The following is a 21,409-nucleotide window of genomic DNA, read 5'->3' as shown; positions in this document are numbered from 1 at the left end:
CTGGTGCCCGGTTAACACATCGGTACAAACATTATGCTATGTGCGCGCTCTTTCAGCTCGCTGAGACACCCGTACATTGAGAGTGCGCTCCTGCCACCGGCCGGAGCCTCAGCAGCTATTGCCCCCCTCAGCACTTCTGTGCCAGCAGTTGGTGCTGGGAGAAACGAACAAAGACTGAGACGTCAAGTCTGGTGCACTAAACCTTGCCCAGCCAGAGCCAGTAGCCATAGTGCCGCGAGGCATCCTTTCACCTAGCACCCCTGCATCAGCATCTCGGGGGAGGGTCAGGCATGCACTGCGCCTCACTTTCAGAGCCAACAGGAATGGGTTCACAAGGAACCTCCAACCCTCAGCCATGGAGACCCCATACCCTGGAGGGAAGGGTGGGCAGAGGCAACATCCCTGGCTCAGCAGCGCGTGGGGTCAGACATTCACTGTCCAATCATGAAGAGGACTGGAACTACTTACAGGACCAACAGGAATAGGCCCAGGAGGAGCAGCCACGGACCCCCAATCCAGAGGGTGCCCCAAAACCCAGTCACCTGGATCAGCAACTCCGGGGTGGGACAGACCCTCGATTCCCAGCAATGAAAGTGAAAGTAGGCTCATCACCCCCCTCCCTAGAGTTTGCCCATCCGAGGGGCCACATACCCACCTGCAGAGGGACCACATGCCCCCAGCAGGGTCTCCCAGCTCTCACTCCACTCCTTCACCCCCTCTCCGGGACCCCCAGGGCGCGCGCCCCCGCTCCCCCCGTGCACCCCCGGCTCTCACCACTCTGCCGCTCCGCTCCCGGGCCTTCTTCACCTTCCCGTAGGTGCCCTTCCCCAGAGTCTCCAGGAACTCGTAGCGGTGCTTGAGGTTGTGCTTGTGGAGGTGCCGCTTCACTGCCTGCTTCTTCTGGGGGGACTTGAAGAGCAGCATCCCCTGCAGGGCCGACATGTCCAGGCGGCGAGTGTGGGGAGGCTGCGGGGTGTCTGCTGAGGATGTCTGCTAGGGGGGGGTGTGCTTCCAAGTTTCTGCAGTGGAGTCTGCTGCTCCCGGGCGATTGCCTCGCACCCTCTGCTCGTCCCACTCCGGGCTGCACTGTATCAGTCCGTTCTAACTCCGCCCCCGGCGTTCATTGGCTACGCCAGCCGCCCACTGACCTTATCCCCGCCCCCTGGGCTGACAGTCCACAATCAGACGAGTCTGAGGTTAGCTATTCAGTGGCGGCTGGTGGAATTTGAAAGTTGTGAGACCAGTTAACGAACTTTGGCGAGCAAACAAGTGCAATGAACAATCTTGATGTTTCTGGGGCATTGAGAGGTTCTCTGCCTGACAAGATTTTAAAAAATAAGTAGGAAAGTGTGCATTTGCGAGCACAATTTCTGTAATATATTGATTGACCAAATATGCCCTGATATAGCTCCCACTGTTGCTCCCCCTCATTAACAGCACATTCCAATGCAGATCAGATGTTTGAGGGAAACTCAAATCCTGTTTCAAATGTGGTGTCCATTAAGAAAGAGATGCTCTTTCACTTAGATGGTTGCCTAAAAATTAGCACCCCTGCCAATGTTCAGAGAGTAAGCTCTCTGCCATGGTTCTGGAACAAAAGTGAGCTCTCATGTAAACGGTGGTTGAGTTGTATAAAAACACAGGGGACCCTACACGTCTTGCTGACCCAGGGACTGCTTTCTGTGTTCCTGCACGCCGCTACACCTCGCCGCACCCGCTTCGCGGGTGCCGCTTCGAGGACCAAGGAGGCTGCGAGCAATTTGGAGGCGCTGGGCTCCTGAAGGCGCCGGGAGCAACACCAAACCGGCGTTGGCGCTGTAGCAGGGACTCGAAGATCCAGGAGTCCCTGCTCTCACAGCTGCGCGAGTGGACGCGCCCACCACCAGCCACGCCCCCCGCCTGCAACACTCTCTACTTCATCGCGCTGTCAAGCGCTCCGCGGGACGCGAGCGGGACGCCGAGCGAAGCCCGGGCAAAGGGCGGGCCGTCTGTGGCCGTCCGGGGCAGGAGGAGGCAGGGCTGGGCCACCCCTCGAACATTTATTGCAACAGGCCCTAGTTCGTGGTGCCCCGCTGTGGGTCCAGAATCCAGCATGTCAACCCGTTCCGGTAAGGCCTTGAGGGGTGGCGGTGAAAGTGCCCCAGGGGGCACCATGTTCGGTTCTATGGACAAATTCCTCACCAGGGTGGCGGCTGTTATTGACAACGAGCTCGCCATATCAGAACGGCGCCTTTCTTTTGACTTCCCCCCTTCCAAAAGTCCATCTCCAGCATTAGTGATGTCCTCACCAATCTCCATTTCCCCTGCACTCTTGCCTGGGGACCTACCTGGGGATTCTCACATTGCACCACTAGAGGTTGGAACAGATGGGGCAGAAAGCTTGCCGATTGATCCTCACTTCGCCAGCCCTTGTACCGTGCTTGTAGAATCCCGCCCCGACCCACCCTCAGCCGGTTCTCCTGGCACTCAGTCCCAATACTGCTCTGATGCTCCCACACCCGACCCACAACCTCCGCCCAAGACTCGATCTACCCAGGGGCTTACGAAAAGGAAAGGGAAAAGGGCGACCAACATTCGAAAGGGCTGTCCATCCACGCTTATTAAGCACGCCAGGTATCCGCCCCAGAGGGGCCCTACACTCCCAGGTGCTGGAGGATCTGTATCACCTGGGATCTCTAATACCTCTCCAATTGTAGCTGACACAGTGCTACCTCCCCTGCTGGTCCCATCAGCACCTGACCTAGCCAATGAGGGTCCCTCTCTGGAGTCGATCGAGAAGCTGGTCAGGTCTCTTTTGGTACCACTTATTGACCAAGTCAAAAGGTTGGGGGATAGGCTTGACCGCTTTGAACAGGTTACCAGGGACAACTTCTTTTCCCTGAAAACCCTGTTCAAACTACAGCCAAAGCCCAGCGAGGATAGGACAGACAGGATAGATAGGAACACTGGGAAAGAGGTTTTAGTGAGACACCCTTCAGGAGAACAGTTGACGCAGCCGCCCAAGCGACCAGTTTCTGGGAACGCTTCCTCGGTTGCCTCCCAGGATGGCCCGAGGCAGACAAGGCCGAATGTCTCTACTCATGCTGCCCAAGTGCATGCTATCCCTCCCCCAGTAGTAACAACCCCTGTGCCTAATCAAGGCCAAAGGAAACACCAGAAGGGAGGGACGGGTCCAACTTCGCAACCGGGGGCCGCTTCACACGCCAAAACTGGCGGCACAGTGACAACCCTTAAGGCTACACCCACCCCTGTTCCGCCCATAAACCCTTCTCCATCAGATTTTTCTCAGAAACCCACACGAAAGTGTCCCCCAGTTAACCTCCCCCCTGAGTGCCACCCGTTTGTTGTGGTCCTCACCAAAGTCCCCCCTATTAGGAGTACCCAGCAGGAAAACCACCAGGCACTTAAGAATAAGGTCATCCACTGGCTGAAAATCAACAGGCCCCTCCCTCCGGGAGTGGATGGCATAATTCTTGGCGTACGCAGGGTGGGATGGATTGGAAACGGGAAAAAATCTCTTGAAGGGGATTGCGTGGTGGTAAATTTCCAAGACGCAAGAGTCGCCCATCTGATATGCTCCCAAGGGCGATCCATGGCTGGAACGGGTATCGACGCAGTCGACTTAACATTCTTTTACCCACGGTCTATCACGACCACTTCCACCTTCCACCTTGGACAACCCACCTATATTAGCAGTCCTGGGGGCCAATTTCCTGTAGAAAATATCGTCCACGGTCACTCTTCCCCGGGAGTTTTCTCACAGCAGCTATTCCCAGCTCCAGTGATATCGAACTGGGGTTTCTGGGGTTGCTGACTCTGTGAGGTTCCCGGGGAGGTCCTTGTGGCTTTGAGTCCTGCTGTTGAGCCTACACCTCGCCTTAAAATCTGTAGCTCCTCGATTACATCGCAAATTCAGGCTACTGCCGAGCTTGCAAAAGAGCAAGGGGAGACCGGGGCATCTCTTGACCTTCTGGTTAGCCTCCCTGGTGTGGGTGTTGTGGACATACCGCTCCCTGTCGAGGACTGTAGCATTACGGCTGTGACGGACCCCCCGATTAGGGTTTTCAGCTGGAATGTGGCGGGCCTCGAGAGGAAGCTAGCGCTGCCGGACTGGAACGCGCTAGTGGAGCAATACTCCATATGCCTGTTCCAGGAAACCTGGAGTGGGGTGCCCCTGCACAAGGCAGGATATTCCACCCACTTTTTGCCAGCAGTGCATAGTGCAACTGGTAGGGGCCGCCCTTCGGGTGGCCTATTAATCTGGGTGGCTTCAGAACTCAACTGCAGGGTGGTGGAGCGGGATACCAAATGCCCGGATCTCCTTAATATATTGCTGAGAAATTCCCAGGGCCGAGTCATCCTAAACATTTTTAATATCTACGCCCGAGGCATAAAGGGGGGTAGAGAATCCCCAGTAATAGCCTGTCTAGAAGCCCAGCTTCGCTCGTCTCCTCATAGGTCTTGTACCTTGTTGGCGGGCGATTTGAATTGTACCTTTGAGCCCCTGGACCTTGAAATTCTAACTGACCAAGAGGAACATGACAGTAGGTGGGGGATTCCGTCCCTTGATCTCAGTCCTATCAAAAAGTGGACAGAAGTGGCCCTCCAGATCAACTCATTAGCTATGGAGTTTGGTCTGAGGGCTGCCAATGGCAGGACTAGGTCCGACAAAGTAGGGGCCCATACCTACAACAGGCCAGGGCATACGTCACGGATTGACTACTTTCTCCTTGACATACACCTGTGGAGCATGGTGGAGGACATGGTGATTATACCATCGGTTGAGAGTGATCACAATCTCCTCTCCCTCACCTTGTCCTACAGGTGGTTAACTAGCACTGCGAGCAGAACTTCTCGTAACCCCGCCCCGGACCTGTCAGTAGTCACAAACTGTGGACGGCGGCTAAAGTGGGCGAAGTTGGCACTTTCAGAGGAGAAAACTTCTGCCATTAGGCAGCTCCTTGCCTCAGCCCTAGTCAATCTTGACCCCCAAGAGGAAGGGTTGATGGAGGTGGCTCCAAGGTTTTGTACCATAACCCAGGCTATTAGTGACCTCTTTGTAGTTCCAGCTAATACGAGCAGAAGGAAACCAAGCTCACGATCTGGACAGGGCTGGTACAATCAGAAGTGTAGGGAGGCGAAGTCACTTCTCATTGAAGCAGTCAAGTCCAAACTACCGTCCAGGACTAGGGAGGCCAGGAGACACTATGCACTCTGTCAAAAAAATGCTAGGATGGAGTGGGAGGATAATTTCTGGCAGGACCTCCTGGCTGCCAGTCGTGGGAAAGACGCCAAAGGTTTTTGGGACATGGTGGGCAAAAGGAACCGTCCTGACGACACTCTGAGGACCTGTACCATCAATGCCCAGACATGGTTCTCCCACTTCCAAAAACTTTATTCTGCCGCTGAAGGCCCACTAAATGACTCTTTTAACCTCCCGCCCTTTACCCTAGTTCAAGACCTGGAACTTTTTTCTGTTTTGGATGTTACAAAGCAGATTAAAACCTTGGTTCCATTGAAAGCAGCTGGTCCGGATGGCCTACCAGGCGATATCCTCCGCGCTTATCCGGAAGAATGGGGGGTACTAATCTCTGCACTCCTCAATGCAATTATTGTGGGAGGCCCCGTGCCAGACTCCTGGAGAGGTGCGGAGGTGGTCCCCATCTACAAAAAGGGCAGCCGTGATCTACCTGGGAATTATAGGCCTATAAGCCTAATAGACTCGAGCCAGAAACTGGCGGGGAAAGCCATTTTGGGGAGGATCTCCTAATGGGTGGACGATAACCACATCCTGTCCGATATGCAAGCTGGGTTCCGTTCAGGTACAGGAACTATCGAACAGGTCTTTAGGCTCCTGGTACTATACTGGAAGGTGGTGGTACTGGGCAAAGGCAGTCTTTACTTGGCCTTCATTGACCTAAAGACTGCCTTTGACCTGGTACCTAGGGAGGAACTTTGGAGGGTGCTTCACGGTCTAGGGATGCCCCCGTATATACTAAACCTCCTTATCAACCTGCACACCAACACCTATGCCCAGGTTAGATGGGGGCTGAACGGGGAAAAGACCGATAAGATCAGGGTCGAGAGGGGAGTAAGGCAGGGTTGTGTCCTGGCCCCTACCCTATTCTCCCTCTATATTAACGGGGTGGTAGATCATCTACTCGGTGAACCAGCAGACGCTCCCACTCTGGGAGGCGTAAAAATTCCAACTTTGCTGTTCGCCGACGACACCCTCCTCATCTCTAAAACCCCCCAAGGTCTCCAGACACTTCTGAACCGCTTTCAGGACTTTTGTACCACCAAGGGACTTGTCATCAACGTGGATAAAACTAAGTACCTAGTTATGCACCCACCACGCAAACTTGGCCGCCCTCCCATTCTGAACTCCATACCCCTAGAAAGAGTGGCAGAATTCGACTACTTGGGAATTCGACTTAACGATGCGATGAGCTGGACCGCCCACATCAATAAAATGACAATGGCCCACAAAAGGGTGGGGGGGCCCTCCTCAAGGAGTTCAACAACTCATCAAAACATTGTGTTGCCCCTCTACTAGATATATACAAAGCACGTGCGGTCCCTGCGTCACTTTATGGAGCCGAACAGTGGGGCTTGGGCAAAGTGGACTCACTGAGCAAGGCCGAAAATAAATTCATCAAAGATCTCCTTGCCATTCCATCGAGTAGCCCGACCATCCCAGTGCTCATGGATACTGGCTGCAAAGCTATAAGGGATCAGGCTCGTCTTCGACCCCTCTTGCTTTGGGCACGTCTGTGGAGGGTCCCGGAGCTAAAATCTTATGCCAATGGTTTAGCTGAGGTGATGCACTCCGACGGTTGGCATAGCATCAAATGGCTGAAGGACATTAAACATCTTCTAGGGGACTTAGGCCTGGATTTCTGCTGGCATAGCCACTCCGCTCCCCCGAAGGAGACCTTAAAAAAACTTTTTTGGGAGTGGGTTTGTGTGAAGCGCTTGAGAAGCCAGCAGCACTGCAAAACCACCGCAGCTTTTCTGTTGTTAAAAGACGTTGTCACCTACGAGCCGTACATGGACATAATAACAGTTGCCATGGATCGGTCCTTGTACATCAAATTCCGGTTAGGAACCCTACCCTTGGCCGACTTTTGCTCCAGGTGGAATAAATCCCAGCCCACATCATGCTTCTGTGCTCTTTGTCGTGATAAACCAGAGACGGTGCCACACTTTCTTCTTGAATGCCCGGACTATGGTCGCCCCAGATCACGTTGGCTTGGTCCTATCTGCAGAGAACTGGGTACCCGTCAGCACTCTGTTGCACTCCGGATTCTTTTAACCAACACAGCCCCTCCTATCGTTTGTGCTGTTGCTAAGTTTTTAAAATGGGCTTGGTTGATTAGACTTAGAAGACTGTCCATATCAATTTAATCCTCTTTTTTTAATTAATTTATGCTGACCTAATGTGTTTTATTCTTATACTAAATGTACAGTCATACTTTTTTTCGACATGCTGTTTTTATCTTTTGTACTGCTTTTATGATATGTGCATATCGAAATAAAGCAATCAATCAATCAATCATAAAAACACAAAATATGGGAAGTGGGATGCTGAGTGCCATGGGGTGGGGGGACATGTCAAAGACGTGCATAAAAGACAAAATGTTCTGTAACAATTTTGTTGGTCTTTGTAATCTTCAGGTAACTGCCTATAAAATAACGCACATACCTTACGTGAAAAATAAATGTTAGTTAAACTAAGCTGTGGAAAATGAACTATTTTAAGTTATGAAACCTTAATGGGACTATGTGATACAGCTGATGTTAGTGTGTGCATCTGGAGAGTCACAGAATTGAATCTTGGTTGGTGCACTTTAGACTAGTGACTTGTGTCTTTAATGCGCTATTGTGTCCCTTATCCCAGCCTATAGCTGGAAGCACTGTGAATATGTAGTCATTATGTTAAAATTGAAGTACATACAATTTGTCACTAAATATGAAAAATGAAGGCCCAAGCTGTCTGCCAAACAGCATTTACACTTGTGATGACCAACTGCACACATTAACATTTCTTTCAGTTAGCAGCAAGCGCTTACCTTTAAGAAGAGACAAGGCCTGGGTTGGTCACACTAGGCCACTGAGGGCAGTCATCTCCAGTTCCTTGCATAAAGGTCATAGGCTGCCAAATGGAGAGAGGGGGGGGCTCAGTGTCTGGCACAGAACAGTATTCTTTTAAACATATAGTAATGTCTTAGCTCTTCTTGTATGTCTTTTCCCAATCCCTCCTCTCTCTTGCTACCAGATCCGCTGTACGGTGCTACAGATTCGTGCCATAGGCTGCGCTTCTCCTCCTCCTAAACATAGAGGGGAAACTTGCAGCAGTAGGTGCTCCAAAATTGTTTTCCTAACAGGGTGGTTACCTTTTGCTGCCAGTAGTGACCCCGGTTTGCCGGCCTTTGAGTTTCCTGGGCGCTTCATTGGATATAAAGGGCTATCTGCAGCCATCTCCATGTCCACACCAAGGGGTTTACTGTCCTCACATGCTGGGTCACTTTACTGGTGCTGTACGGGAGAACAGCGAGAGGAAAATGGGATCTTCAGATTATCATTAAAGCAAAATGCTCAGTAAATTCAGACAGTGGTATCTTTAACATGTTGTAACTTTTCCATCACTTATCTGTTTAGCCTTATAAAGAAAACACCATGTCCAAGTACACACCTCTGCTTTATGCATAATCATTCTGCCATGGTCATTGTCCTAGGAAACATTGTAACTGGGCTACCTTGGCAATGGGCACTGATCTTCTTAAACACAATGGCCATTTGATTCATTTAAACAATTGTAACATTTAACTTTAGAACTCTGAGCTTGTGTGACTACTCTGCGGATGATGAGTGTCCTCGCAAGTGATATTCTAAAGTAGATTTCGAGTACGACTTATTTTTTGAAAGCTGAATTTTCTCCAGTTTATTTCAATTTCCTGCGTTTATATAGTGCAAACTCAGCCTAAGTGTATTGGAGCACTTTACATGAGCACACATTACATTACACAGGGTCAGATTCATATGTATATATTTATTTTTAGCTAGAACCGGCAAGATTAAGTGATTTGTTCAGAATCACAGGATGTTGAGCCGATGCTGAAAATCGAACCAGAGTCCCCAGTTCCAAAATTGGCAGCTCTGAATTGACTGTATTTTTTCTTGGGAGTTACTAAGTGCCTTGCTTGAGCAGTCCGATGCCAGGAGGCATCGGTACATGACACACAGGCTACAATCTGTATTTACGGACACACAGCAAGGATAGGAGCAGGCCGGGATCCCACTCAAGCAGGCAGAGGGATTTCTGTGTGACAGGATCCGGCATTTACTGACTCCAGTCACAGAAGAGTGGCTCCATTTCTGTGGGGGAGGGGTCAGTTGGTCCTGGGGGTCTGCTGGAGTGAGCCGGTCATGACGCCTGTCGCTGGGATCTAGTGAGAGACAATCCTGGTTGACACCTTTTGCAGCCTCCTGCGTCTGTGTACCCATCCTTTCCCAACTCGTCATAAGGTGGGGTGAGGTCTGTGCTTCTTAAGGACCACACCCAACCTCTGACGATTTGGGAAAGGGTGAGGGTGTGAGGCAGTGACAGTTAGCATGCAGCTCAGGGCAGTACAGAGCTGATAGTCATGCTGCCCAGAAGGGCCGGACTGGCCATCGGGGGCGCCAGGTGTTTTCCCGGTGGGCCAGAGGGGTTGGACAGTTTTGGACCAGTGGCGGCCGTTTTTGGTACAGGGGGCGGATTTGCAGCTGTGCTGCAATATCGGCCCTCTGTATCAAAAGCAGCATTAGTGATTCCCCCCCAGCACCCACCAGGACACCCACGGGGACGGTCAAACTTAATTGACAGGGCTAATTTGCGTTCCCAGTCTGGCCCTGCTGCCCAGGGCTGCTTCAAAAATGGACACTCCTGTGTGTCATCTGCGGTGGAAGCAAAGTACCCAGATAAAGACAGGCCAGGGCTACAGTAAATTAAGCCCTTTTGTCTCCACAATATCTGGCACATGCGCACTAGTGCATGTGTCAGTGAAAGTGCCTGCCTGGTGGCCTGACCCTCGCATAAACGAGCGTCAGAGTATGAAGCCAACTGCAGGGGCGGCCTTAGGCATGTGCAAGCTGTGCACCTGCACAGGGCCACCAAACCCCAGGGGCCACCACCCCAATATATATCCTTAATATAATAATTCCCCGAGGATGGATACATATTTGCGTGGCGGCGCCTGGCAGAGATTTGGGGGCCTCTGGCTCTGTTGCACTTCCAAACACCCTGACCTGCCCCCTCTTCACTGGCCTCCGCGCTCCGCCCCGCCCGGACCCCCTCTTCCGAGGGCCCCTACCTACGCTCCCTGCCCAGGGCCGCCGTGAGCCTAAAGCTGCCCCTGCCAACTGGAAGGACAGGCATTACCAATACGACATTGGGTCTGCTATGTTTTTCATGCTTTAGGTGCCATCTTCCCTGATGATTAAATATTCATAATACACAATATGTAATGTGATTATTTAATTACCAATGTCTATGGCACATAGAGCACAAACATTGTGGGCCAGAGCCCCGCTGCCCAAAGCAAGTAGTTGCCCCTGGCTCTGTTCCCTTGAACTTGGAACTTGTGCTATTTGACATTTTTTTTATCATGACGATCAGCATTCTGTTTCATAAACTGATAACAATTTCAAGATCAAGTTACACATTTTTTTTTAAACAGAGGATGTGGCGTAATGGCTAGACCTGCCAAATATGGAGCTGGGGATCCAGGTTCGAGCATCATGTCAGCTCATCACACTATGATTCTGGGCAAATCACTAAATCTTCCCAGTGTCAAATAAAAATAAAATGTATGTGTAATGTGTCTGGTGCTCATGTAAAGCGCTCCAATACTTTCTGTTCGAGTTCGTCCTATATTAAACTGAAAAAAATAGCAGTTCTATGTGAAGATGCACTGTTTACGGTCATAAAGTAGGCGGATTAAAATAATTAAAACTACTCGCACAAACATCCCTTTAATTCAGGTTTCTTCCACTGGTGTGAGTGAGGGTGATGGGGAGAGGTCGAAGAGTTTCCGTGAGGAGCACATTTTCAAACAAGCATTTGCAATGGAATAGGTATCGCATTATGGAAAGTTTGATCTATTGGTATTGTAAATGACACATTTTTTATTTATGTTTTGTTTTTGAAAATAGCGAAATTAATAGCTTTGTCATTTACAATGCCAATAGTTATAACTTTCGTAAATGTGACAGCTATAGCATTTGCAATGCAATATGTGTTGTATTTACGTGACTTACATGGATTGATATTACAAATAACATTGGCTTTTAATTTTTTAAAATAATTAGTACTTAAATAAAACTTATTGTAATTTATAATGGCAATAGCTTAAACTTTTGTAAATAACTTTTGTGAAGATTATGTTCAGTGTATTTTATTGTGACGAAAATCCAAGAACAGAAATGAAATATTAACATATTTTTGTTACATTTGTAATAAAGCTTAAAACATTGAGAGAACATATTTGAACCAGTTGTTGTTGAATGGTTGCACAGATTGATGCAGTGGTGGCGCTGAGTGATGTTGTGATGGCGAACGAGTGATGCTGTGACGTTCAGTGATGCTGTGGTAGCACATAGTGATGTTGTGGTGCCCCTGGTTGATGCTGTGGTGGTGCTGAGTGATGCTGTATGCTAAGCTATGTTTGGTTTTGCTATCCTATGCTATGTTTTGCTATCCTATGCTTTGATTTGTTATGCTATGCACTGTTTTGTTATGCTATGCTATGTTTTGTTATGCTATGTTTTGCTATGCTATGCTATGTTTTCCTATGCTCTGCTTTGTTATGCTATGTTTTGTTGTGTTTTATTATGCTATGCTTTGTTTTGCTATGCTATGTTTTGATATGCTATGCTATGTTTTGTGTTTGGTATGCTATGCTATGTTTTGCTATGCTATTATATATTTTGTTTTGCTATGCTATGTTTTGTTGTGTTTTGTTAAGCTATGCTATGTTTTGTTGTGTTTTGCTATATTTTGTTATGCTATGTGTTTTTGTGTTTTGTTATGCTGTGTTTTGTTATGTTATGCTTTGTTTTGTTATGCTATGCTATGTTTTGTTTTGATATCCTATGATTTGTTTTGTTATGCTATGCTATATTTAGTTTTGCTATCCTACGCTTTGTTTTGTTATGCTGTGCTGTGCTGTGCTGTGCTGTGTTGTGTTTTGCTATGCTATGTTTTGTTATGCTATGCTATGCTTTGTTGTGTTGTGTTTTATTATGCTATGCTACGTTTTGCTATGCTACGTTTTGCTATGCTACGTTTTGCTATGCTACGTTTTGTTATGCTACGTTTTGTTATGCTACGTTTTGTTATGCTACGTTTTGATATGCTACGTTTTGATATGCTACGTTTTGATATGCTACGTTTTGTTATGCTACGTTTTGTTATGCTACGTTTTGTTATGCTACGTTTTGTTATGCTACGTTTTGTTATGCTACGTTTTGTTATGCTACGTTTTGTTATGCTACGTTTTGATATGCTACGTTTTGTTATGCTACGTTTTGTTATGCTACGTTTTGTTATGCTACGTTTTGATATGCTACGTTTTGTTATGCTACGTTTTGTTATGCTACGTTTTGTTATGCTACGTTTTGATATGCTACGTTTTGTTATGCTATGTTTTGTTATGCTATGTTATACTTTGCTATGCTATGTTTTGTTATGCTATGCTTTTTTTGTTATGCTATGCTATGTTGAGTTTTGTTATGCTATGCTTTGTTGTGTTTTGTTATGCTATGCTATGCTAAGCTTTGTTTTGTTATGCTATGCTAAGTTTTGTTATGGTATGCTATGTTTTGTTGTGTTTTGTTATGCTATGCTATGTGTTGCTATGCTATGTTTTCTTATGTATGCTATGTTTTGTTGTGTTTTGTTATGCTATGCTATGCTCTGCTCTGTTGTGTTGTGTTTTGCTATGTTTGTTATGCTATGCTTTGTTTTGTTATGTTATGCTATGTTTTGTTATGTTATGCTATGTTTTGTTGTGTTGTGTTGTGTTGTGTTATGCTATGCTATGTTTTGTTATACTATGCTATGTTTTGTTTTGCTATGCTTTGTTATGTTATGTTATGCTTTGTTATGTTGTGTTATGCTTTGTTGTGTTTTGCTATGCTATGTTTTGTTTTGTTATGCTATGCTTTGCTATCCTATGCTTTTTTGTTATGCTATGCTTTGCTGTGTTTTGTTATGCTATGTTTTGTTATGCTATGCTATGTTTTGCTATGCTATGTTATGCTATGCTATGTTTTGTTATGCTATGTTGTGTTGTGTTTTATTATGCTATGTTTTGTTTTGCTATGCTATGTTTTGTAATGCTATGCTATGTTTTGTTGTGTTTGGTAGGATATGTTTTGCTATGCTATTATGTTTTCTTTTGCTATGCTATGTTTCGCTATCCTATGCTTTTTTGTTATGCTATGCAATGCTGTGTTTTGTTATGCTATGTTATGTTTTGTTATGCTATGCTGGTGAGAGTGTGTGAGGGTGAGTGAGGGTGTGTGAGGGTGAGGGTGGGTGAGGGTGTGGCAGGGTGAAAGGATTGTGAGGATGAGGGGGTGTGAGGGTGAGGGGTGTGAGGGTGAGGGTGTGCGGGTGAGGGTGTGTGCGGGTGAGGGTGTGTGAGGTGAGGGGGTGTGAGGGTGAGTGAGGGTGAGTGAGGGTGAGTGAGGGGGAGTGAGGGGGAGTGAGGGGGTGTGAGGGGGTGTGAGGGGGTGTGAGGGGGTGTGAGGGGGTGTGAGGGGGTGAGAGGGGGTGAGAGGGGGTGAGAGGGGGTGAGAGGGGGTGAGAGGGAGATGGGGCTGTGAGGGTGAGTGAGGGTGTGGGAGGGTGAGGGTGTGTGAGGGGGTGAGGGTGTGGGGGTGAGGGTGTGGGGGTGTGGGGGTGAAGGTGAGGGGGGTGAAGGTGAGGGGGGGTGAAGGTGAGGGGGGTGAAGGTGAAGGGGGATTGGGGGGAGGGGGAGGGGCTGAGGGGGTGTGAGGGTGAGTGAGGGTGAGTGAGGGTGTGTGAAGGTGAGATGGGGGCGAGGGGTGTGAGGGTGTGTGAGGGGGTGTTAGGGGGTGTGAGGGGGTGTGAGGGGGTGTTAGGGGGTGTTAGGGGGTGTTAGGGGGTGTTAGGGGGTGTTAGGGGGTGTTAGGGGGTGTTAGGGGGTGTGAGGGGGTGTGAGGGGGTGTGAGGATGAGGGTGGGTGAGGGTGTTTTAGGGTGAGGGGTGTGAGGGTGGGGGGCTGTGAAGGTGAGGGGGTGTTAGGGTGGGGGTGTGAGGGTGAGTGAGGGAGTGTGAGGGTGAGGGGGTGAGGGGGTGTGAGGGTGTGCGAGAGTAAGGGGGTGTGAGTGAGGGGGGGTGAGGGTGTGCGAGAGTAAGGGGGTGTGAGTGTGGGTGAGGGGGTGTGAGGGAGTGAGAGGGTTGTGAGGATGAGAGGGTTGTGAGGGTGAGGGTGCGAGGGTGGATGTGTGAGGGGGAGGGAGGTGAGGGGGCGAGGAGGGGTGAGGATGAGGGTGTGTGTGAGGGGTAGTGAGGGTGAGGGGAGTGAGGGTGAGGGGGGCGAGGGTGAGGGGGCGAGGGTGGTGAGGGTGAGGGGGGTGAGGGGGTGTGGGGGGTGAGGTGGTGTGGGGGGTGAGGGTGTGTGTGAGGGTGGGGGTGTGAGGGTGAGGGGGTGTGAGGGTGAGGGGGGGTGAGGGTGAGGGGGGGTGAGGGTGAGGGGGGGTGAGGGTGAGGGGGGTGTGAGGGTGAGGGGGTGTGAGGGTGAGGGGGTGTGAGGGTGAGGGGGTGTGAGGGTGAGGGGGTGTGAGGGTGAAGGTGTGTGAGGGTGAGGTTGGGTGAGGGTGCGCGGTTGTGAGTGCGAGGAGGTGTGAGGGTGAGAGGGTGTGAGGATGAGGGTGACAGAGGTGAGGGTGATGGGGTGAGGGTGACAGAGGTGAGGGTGATGGGGTGAGGGGGTGTGAGGGTGCGAGGATGAGGGTGTGTGAGGGTGAGGGTGTGTGAGGGTGAGGGGGGGTGAGGGGATGTGAGGGTGAGGGGGCGTGAGGGTGAGGAGGCGTGAGGGTGAGGGGGTGTGAGGGTGAGGGGGTGTGAGGGTGAGGGGGTGTGAGGGTGAGGGTGTGTGAGGGTGAGAGGGTGTGAGGGTGAGAGGGTGTGGGGGGGTGAGGGGTGTGAGGGTGAGTGAGGGTGGGTGAGGGTGAGAGGGTTGTGAGGGTGAGGGTGCGAGGGTGAGGGAGGATGGGTGAGGGTGTGTGAGGGGGAGCGGGGTGAGGAGGGTGAGGGGGGTGAGGGTGTGTGTGAGGGGGAGTGAGGGTGAAGGGGAGTGAGGGTGAGGGGGGTGAGGGTGAAGGGGGGGTGAGGGTGAGGGTGTGTGTGAGGGGGAGTGAGGGTGAAGGGGAGTGAGGGTGAGGGTGTGTGAGGGTGAGGGAGGTGAGGGTGGGGGTGTGTGAGGGTGGGGGTGTGTGAGGGTGAGGGGTGTGTGAGGTGAGGGGATGAGGGTGAGGGGGTGTGAGGGTGAGGGGGTGTGAGGGTGAGGGTGAGGGGGTGAGGCAATGTGTGGGTGAGGGGATGTGTGGGTGAGGGGCTGTGTGGGTGAGGGGCTGTGTGGGTGAGGGGCTGTGTGGGTGAGGGGCTGTGTGGGTGAGGGGCTGTGTGGGTGAGGGGCTGTGAGGGTGAGGGGCTGTGAGGGTAAGGGTGTGAGGGTGTGTGAGGGTGAGGGTGTGAGGGTGAGTGAGGGCAAGAGGGTTGTGGGGTGTGTGAGGGTATGGGTGTGATGGTGAGTGAGGGTGAGAGGGTTGCGGGGTGTGTGAGGGTGAGGGTAAGGGGGTGTGAGGGTGAGAGGGTGAGAGGGTGAGGGTGAGAGGGTGAGGGTGAGGGTGTGAGGGTGTGAGGGTGAGTGAGGGTGTGAGGCTGTGTGAGGGTAAGGGTGTGTGGGTGAGTGAGGGTGAGAGGGTTGTGGGGTGTGTGAGGGTGAGGGTGAGGGGGTGAGGGGGTGAGGGTGAGGAGGTGTGAGGGTGTGTGAGGGTCCGAAGTAAATGGTGGCAGGGCAGACATCATAAGACAGAGAGAAACATAAATGTTAAGATAACAGTGCTCGAAGGGGTTGTAAGAAGGTGGAAATGGAATTAAAGGAGTAAGGATGAAAAGTTAAGTAGGAAAGACGCCAGAAAGGGGACACAAAGGAGTGGAGTGTGTAGCGGAAACAGGGAAAAGCAGAAAAGAATGAGGATGGATCCGAGAGGGTGCAAGTATGGTCAAATGCGGGAGAAGGAAGACTCGTTAGGAGAGTGTGATGAGGGTGATGCTAGAGAGAACAAACAAGAGGACACGATTGTGCAGAAAAAATTACGATTTTGCACTGGCTCATTTGTGTAAAGCTCCTTAATACCATCGGGTGGATGTGCGCTGTGTATGACTCGTAGGTAAGCAAAGATTCTGCATTGCCTGTAGCCCAGTACTGAACCAACCCCTGCAGCTGCTGCTTAATTCCCTGCAATCGCATGCAAATGTGCCAGGGCACTCCAAAAACAAGCTCTGGCATTGCGCAGAGGAGGGGGGGGGGAGCGGCTTACTTTGAAGTCTGAAGGGGGGGGCGGAGGAGAGGCTTCCTTTGAAGTCTGATGCCGAGGCATGGTGTGGGATGTGGCTGGCGATGTGGTCGCGCCTGCCTCACATGAACTGTACCTAATCCGCAGTTTGGGTAGACTTTTCGGAAGCCTTACTATAAATCTCGCCCACCATCCCTACGGGATGGTATACGCTCGACCTAAAAAGCATCAGTGGACTTAGCGCCTTTTTATTGCTCCACACACATTGAACCCTTCTCCCTTATTTCGTTATGATCACTTCTGCTACACAATTTTACCAGTTTTCACTATATAGGCGTGATAATGTACCCCTCCTCCCAGAAGAGCTTTAACTATGTCTTGCTATGGTACAAGAGAGGAGAGCAGCTCAGCTTCGGGGAGCCTCTTGTGCACAATCGTGTTAACCGAAGCCAACAAAGGAAGAGAGAGGCTGGTTGCTTTTGTGTCTGGCATGCTCATTCAACTGACCATAATAAAAAGGTTTTTGCAGTTGCTGGGGGGCAATTAACCTTAAGTACTGACCACAAACTTAATTGAGAGTTCGCAAGCCGGGTGGAGTTGATTATTTAGGCTGCATTTGGGTTGGGAGAATGTGTATCCCAGGCCAAGAGAGAGTGGTCAGCGTGTAGGGTTGTGAATGTGCAAGATGCGGTTGCCCTATGTGGGGTGGCAGTGGATCAGAAAGAGTATGAGAGTGCCATTGATCAAGATAAAATGCTACAAATATTTGTCAATTGCATCTAGAATGGAGGGCAACAAGAACATGATTTGGAACCCCCATTTAGGGTATGCAGGTGGTTGAACGATGAGCTGCCTTTAAAAGGGAGTGAGAATGTTTTTACGAGGAGAGAGAAATGTGCAATACTGGTGGGCGTATTCTTGCAGCTAAAAGAGATAGCCTGAGGCACATATCAATCAGACTCTCACATAGAAAGGGTAAGAGAAATATTTTGCTGATTAGGGATGTATGGTGCAGTGTGTGATTGAATAGGAGGTGTCTTCTGTACAGAAAGAGCATTGCTTAATTTGTTAAACCATAAGTCCCGGGGCCCAAAGCTTTGGTCTATGAATATTCAAGGCAGCATAGTCTTAATTTCACCACCAGACACTCCCTGCCCCTTTATCTCACTCTTACTGGTAATTTCTAATCCCGTCTTTCTCCCTTTGTCACCGTTTTCCTATTTCATTGCCTCTTTTGTGTTTTCTCTCTCTTGCTCTGGGGGACAATCTAATGAGGTAAAAATCAGTTCCAGCCACCAGAAATGAGTGCTCTTGGACCCCACCAGCAAACACCGGCTCAAATTAAGCACTGATGAGAGAGTGAGAAAAGTTTGAAAGTGGACAGCTGGCAAATGTAGAGTTATGACAAGCCTGAAGAAGTGTGCAGCAGGGTTGGGTTGGATTTTAAAGGCCTAGTGTATTATATGGGACAAGGTGAAAAGACTGCAGTGGTGTTGGTGGGTGTGTTTTGAAGCTGATTAGAAGTGGAGCTTGTTTGTAGCATTACAACTGAATTAATGATTGCAGAATTGAAGGACAGCTTCAGGAGAGAAGGTTACCTGGGTTATTTGAAAATTTAAAACAGTACCCAATTTTCTGCCATGTCGAACTTTTGAAAAATTACAGTGTGAAACATGTACTGATGTCTTCATACAATCTGCAGTCCAGTAAATGTGTGGAAAGAACCAACAGTCCAGTGATAGGAACAATGCAGATGGCCCTGAAGAACAAACAAAATGTGGTGGAGACTGTCCAAGAAATGTGGGTTTATCATGCAATACCTAATTGAATACAGGTGGCATGAAAATTAAAAGAATGAGAGGGAGAGATCCTAATACCAGACGGTTCCGAGTAAGATAAAATGGCAAAGCATTCATGAATCAGGAACAAGAGCTCAGAAACCCCTTATGATAGGTACGCAAAGGGGATTTCGTAAAAATAAAAGAAGAATGGTGGAAAGGTAGTTTTCCTGCATTCTTAGAGCTGCGAAGAAAATTCAAGGGCTGAGTGTGGTGTTAGAAATAGTCAGAGATGATTGTGAGATGGGTGGCCTTGTACAACAAGCATTTGCAATGCAATAGGTCTCGCATTTCCGAGAGTTTAAGGTATTAGCATTGTAAATGACAATGCCTTTATTTATGTTTTAAAAACCAAAACATAAATAAAAGGCATTGTCATTTACAATGCCAATAGCTCACCCTCACGTAAATGCGAGACCTATTGCATTGTCAATGCTTATTTTAAACTTGGTTTACCTTTCTCGCATGCTGGTGAGATTGGCCCGTGGGGAACGCAGCCTGTTGAGCTCGGACCACAACCTCCATGGCAGAGACGGGTGCCATACCACAGGGCTGGCTCAGCTGTTCATACCTCCAAGGAGGATACTTCGATTGTTACTACGTTAAGCAATGGTGCCCGGTCTGAGAGGCGAGAAAGCATGCGCTCCGTAAAGCCCCACTGAAAGCCTATGATGTATTAAATGAGCGTCATCAGCTTCGTACGGACAGCTGTCATTGGTTTAGAATGTTTTTAACATTTCATCTGCAGCGCTAACACAGGAGATACGGAGGCATTAATAATGTGGAAAAGTCAACAACTATCCTGATGTGGCAGGAAAAAAAACAATGCCTACAGATAGATCGGCATATGTACAGCTGATAGATGAAAAGGAATGCAAGTGTACAACAGCTGGGACACAGACTGTGTAAGAATATATTTATAAAAGACCTTTGCAAAACCAGGAGGAGGAGCAGATGCATACTAGTGATGACAAAATAAGGCACAATTTATACTCTATGATTAAATATTTGTGTTGTTTTGTTAGAAATACAATTAAGTACAGTTACAAGAGGAGCAAAAAAATAAAAACGCGGCCACACTGCCATAAAAGTTAAAGCAACCACGAATTGGAAACATGATCCTTCATAACCAACGGCACCCAGCGCCCTGCTGCTCGCTCCCGCAAGGTGGATGCCTGGTGTGCACGAGCTGCTGAAAAGTGCAGACCGATTCCTAAAGGTCTTTTTCCTAGTGTAGCGCATGCACGCTACCTAGGCGAGACCTAAAAAAAGGAATGTTATCATGGAGAAAAGGAGTGTGAAGTCTCCCACGCACATACAAAGGTGCAGTGGGCTGTTGTACATGGATGATGAACAGATGCATGGTGATGGTGGAAGTGGAAATGGAAATGGAAATAGTCAAGTAGGTGGTGCAGGACAAGAAAGAAGTAACACTGTTTTCACCTCACTTTACCTGGTGCTTAGTATATGCATTTTCAGATGGGCAGCATGGTACACTGTTGGGAGTGTGTGGCTGGCAGTGGCGGCTGCCTCAGAAGGGAGATGGTGTAGGGGGTGGATTACAAAAAAAATAATAAGAAATAAATTAACTTATCTTTTCCTTCGCCGCCTCACTGCCGCACGTCCCTCCTCCATCCTCTTCCTCATGATCTGCAAGAACCACCAGAAGGACTCAGGCTTCCGTACTCTCCCAGCCAATAAGGACGCTGCAGGAGCAGCGTCGTGAATGGTCTGAGCATCCTATTTGGATGCTCAAGCAGTGCCTGGGGAGGCTGGGCATGTTCTACACTTGGCTGTGCAACACAGCCCAGTGGAGAACATGCCAAGATCACATGACCATTTGGCCAGCAGTGGGGCGACGCTCCATCGCCGAAGTGGAGGAGCCGCCACTGATGGCTGGCAGTATTACATTTGTTGTGATATTGTATGGAAAGATGTAGTGATGAGTGCGATTGACCAGCGAGGTGCTCCTATCTTCTCTTGGGGCACAACACCTAGCAGTGTAATGAAGGAGGAGGTGTGAGAAAATTATAGTTATGACTAAAACATATAATCCTATAAACAAGAAAGGTGTGTGGGGGTCAAGGGGAAAGTTTTATGACCTGACTGCTCACTCCCCAATTACAAGATACAAAACACAAAAAGAGCAGAACAAGTCTGAAAAAGAGTGTGTGCCTACAACAGTAGCCGTGTGGTACTGGTGATGCATGCGTGAAACAAGGCTTGCCAGAACCATTGGTTGGAAGTCGAGGGAGGCTGACACAATTCCCATCAGACCACCCATGCGGTGGAGTTTGCGTCATGTGGGAAAAGTTTTGTCATGCCGTCCCACAACCGACCATATAGTGCCGGTGCAGGGATGGATGTAAAAGATATCATCACGGGCATGCATCCTAAAGTGATGGAAGAAAGAGAAGAGTGCAGTGCTCAAATAATAATGAAGATAAAATTCAACAGTCCGGACTCCTGGAGACATTGCAACAGAAGTGCGGGTGTCAAAGATTAAAAAATACGCTGGGTAATATTGTTACCCTCTAGCGCAGTGTGATGTGGTCGACATGTTTCTGCTTACGGGCATCTTGCCCAGCTTTCCTCAGGACCGATAACAAAAAATCAGCTACTGCAGCTACATACATAGTGTATAGATGATAAGTAATAAACCTGTACTGACAAAGTTACTTTTATATCAAATGTAAGAATACTTAAGTGTCCACTTAAGCAGAAACATGTCGACCACATCACACTGCGCTAGAGGGTAACAATATTACCCAGCGTATTTTTTAATCTTTGACACCCGCACTTCTGTTGCAATGTCTCCAGGAGTCCGGACTGTTGAATTTTATCTTCATTATTATTTGAGCACTGCACTCTTCTCTTTCTTCCATCACTTTAGGATGCATGCCCGTGATGATATCTTTTACATCCATCCCTGCACCGGCACTATATGGTCGGTTGTGGGACGGCATGACAAAACTTTT

At 49.1% G+C, this 21,409-nt stretch overlaps 1 protein-coding gene across 3 annotated transcripts in view; it reads right to left on the bottom strand.

Moving 5' to 3' along the window:
- The window catches only part of NUAK2 (NUAK family kinase 2), a 76,158-nt gene that overhangs the window by 50,252 nt on the left and 4,497 nt on the right, over nucleotides 1–21,409 (bottom strand). Inside the window, exon 1 of one of the 3 annotated variants that reach the window (XM_078644624.1) lies at nucleotides 8,073–8,523. The exons of 1 other annotated variant lie outside the window; for it this stretch is intronic. Coding sequence is in view for 1 of the 2 variants with exons in the window: in XM_078644622.1 (XP_078500748.1) it covers nucleotides 775–942 (168 nt within the window). In the remaining variant the exon portion in view is untranslated. Of the gene's footprint in view, nucleotides 1–774; nucleotides 1,089–8,072; nucleotides 8,524–21,409 lie in introns of those variants that run through there. One more of the 3 variants, XM_078644622.1, reaches the window with a different exon arrangement.

Source organism: Lissotriton helveticus, chromosome 5_1 (assembly GCF_964261635.1).
Source record: "Lissotriton helveticus chromosome 5_1, aLisHel1.1, whole genome shotgun sequence".
Taxonomy (NCBI): Eukaryota; Metazoa; Chordata; class Amphibia; order Caudata; family Salamandridae; genus Lissotriton; species Lissotriton helveticus.
This window is presented reverse-complemented; position numbering and strand designations above follow the sequence as displayed.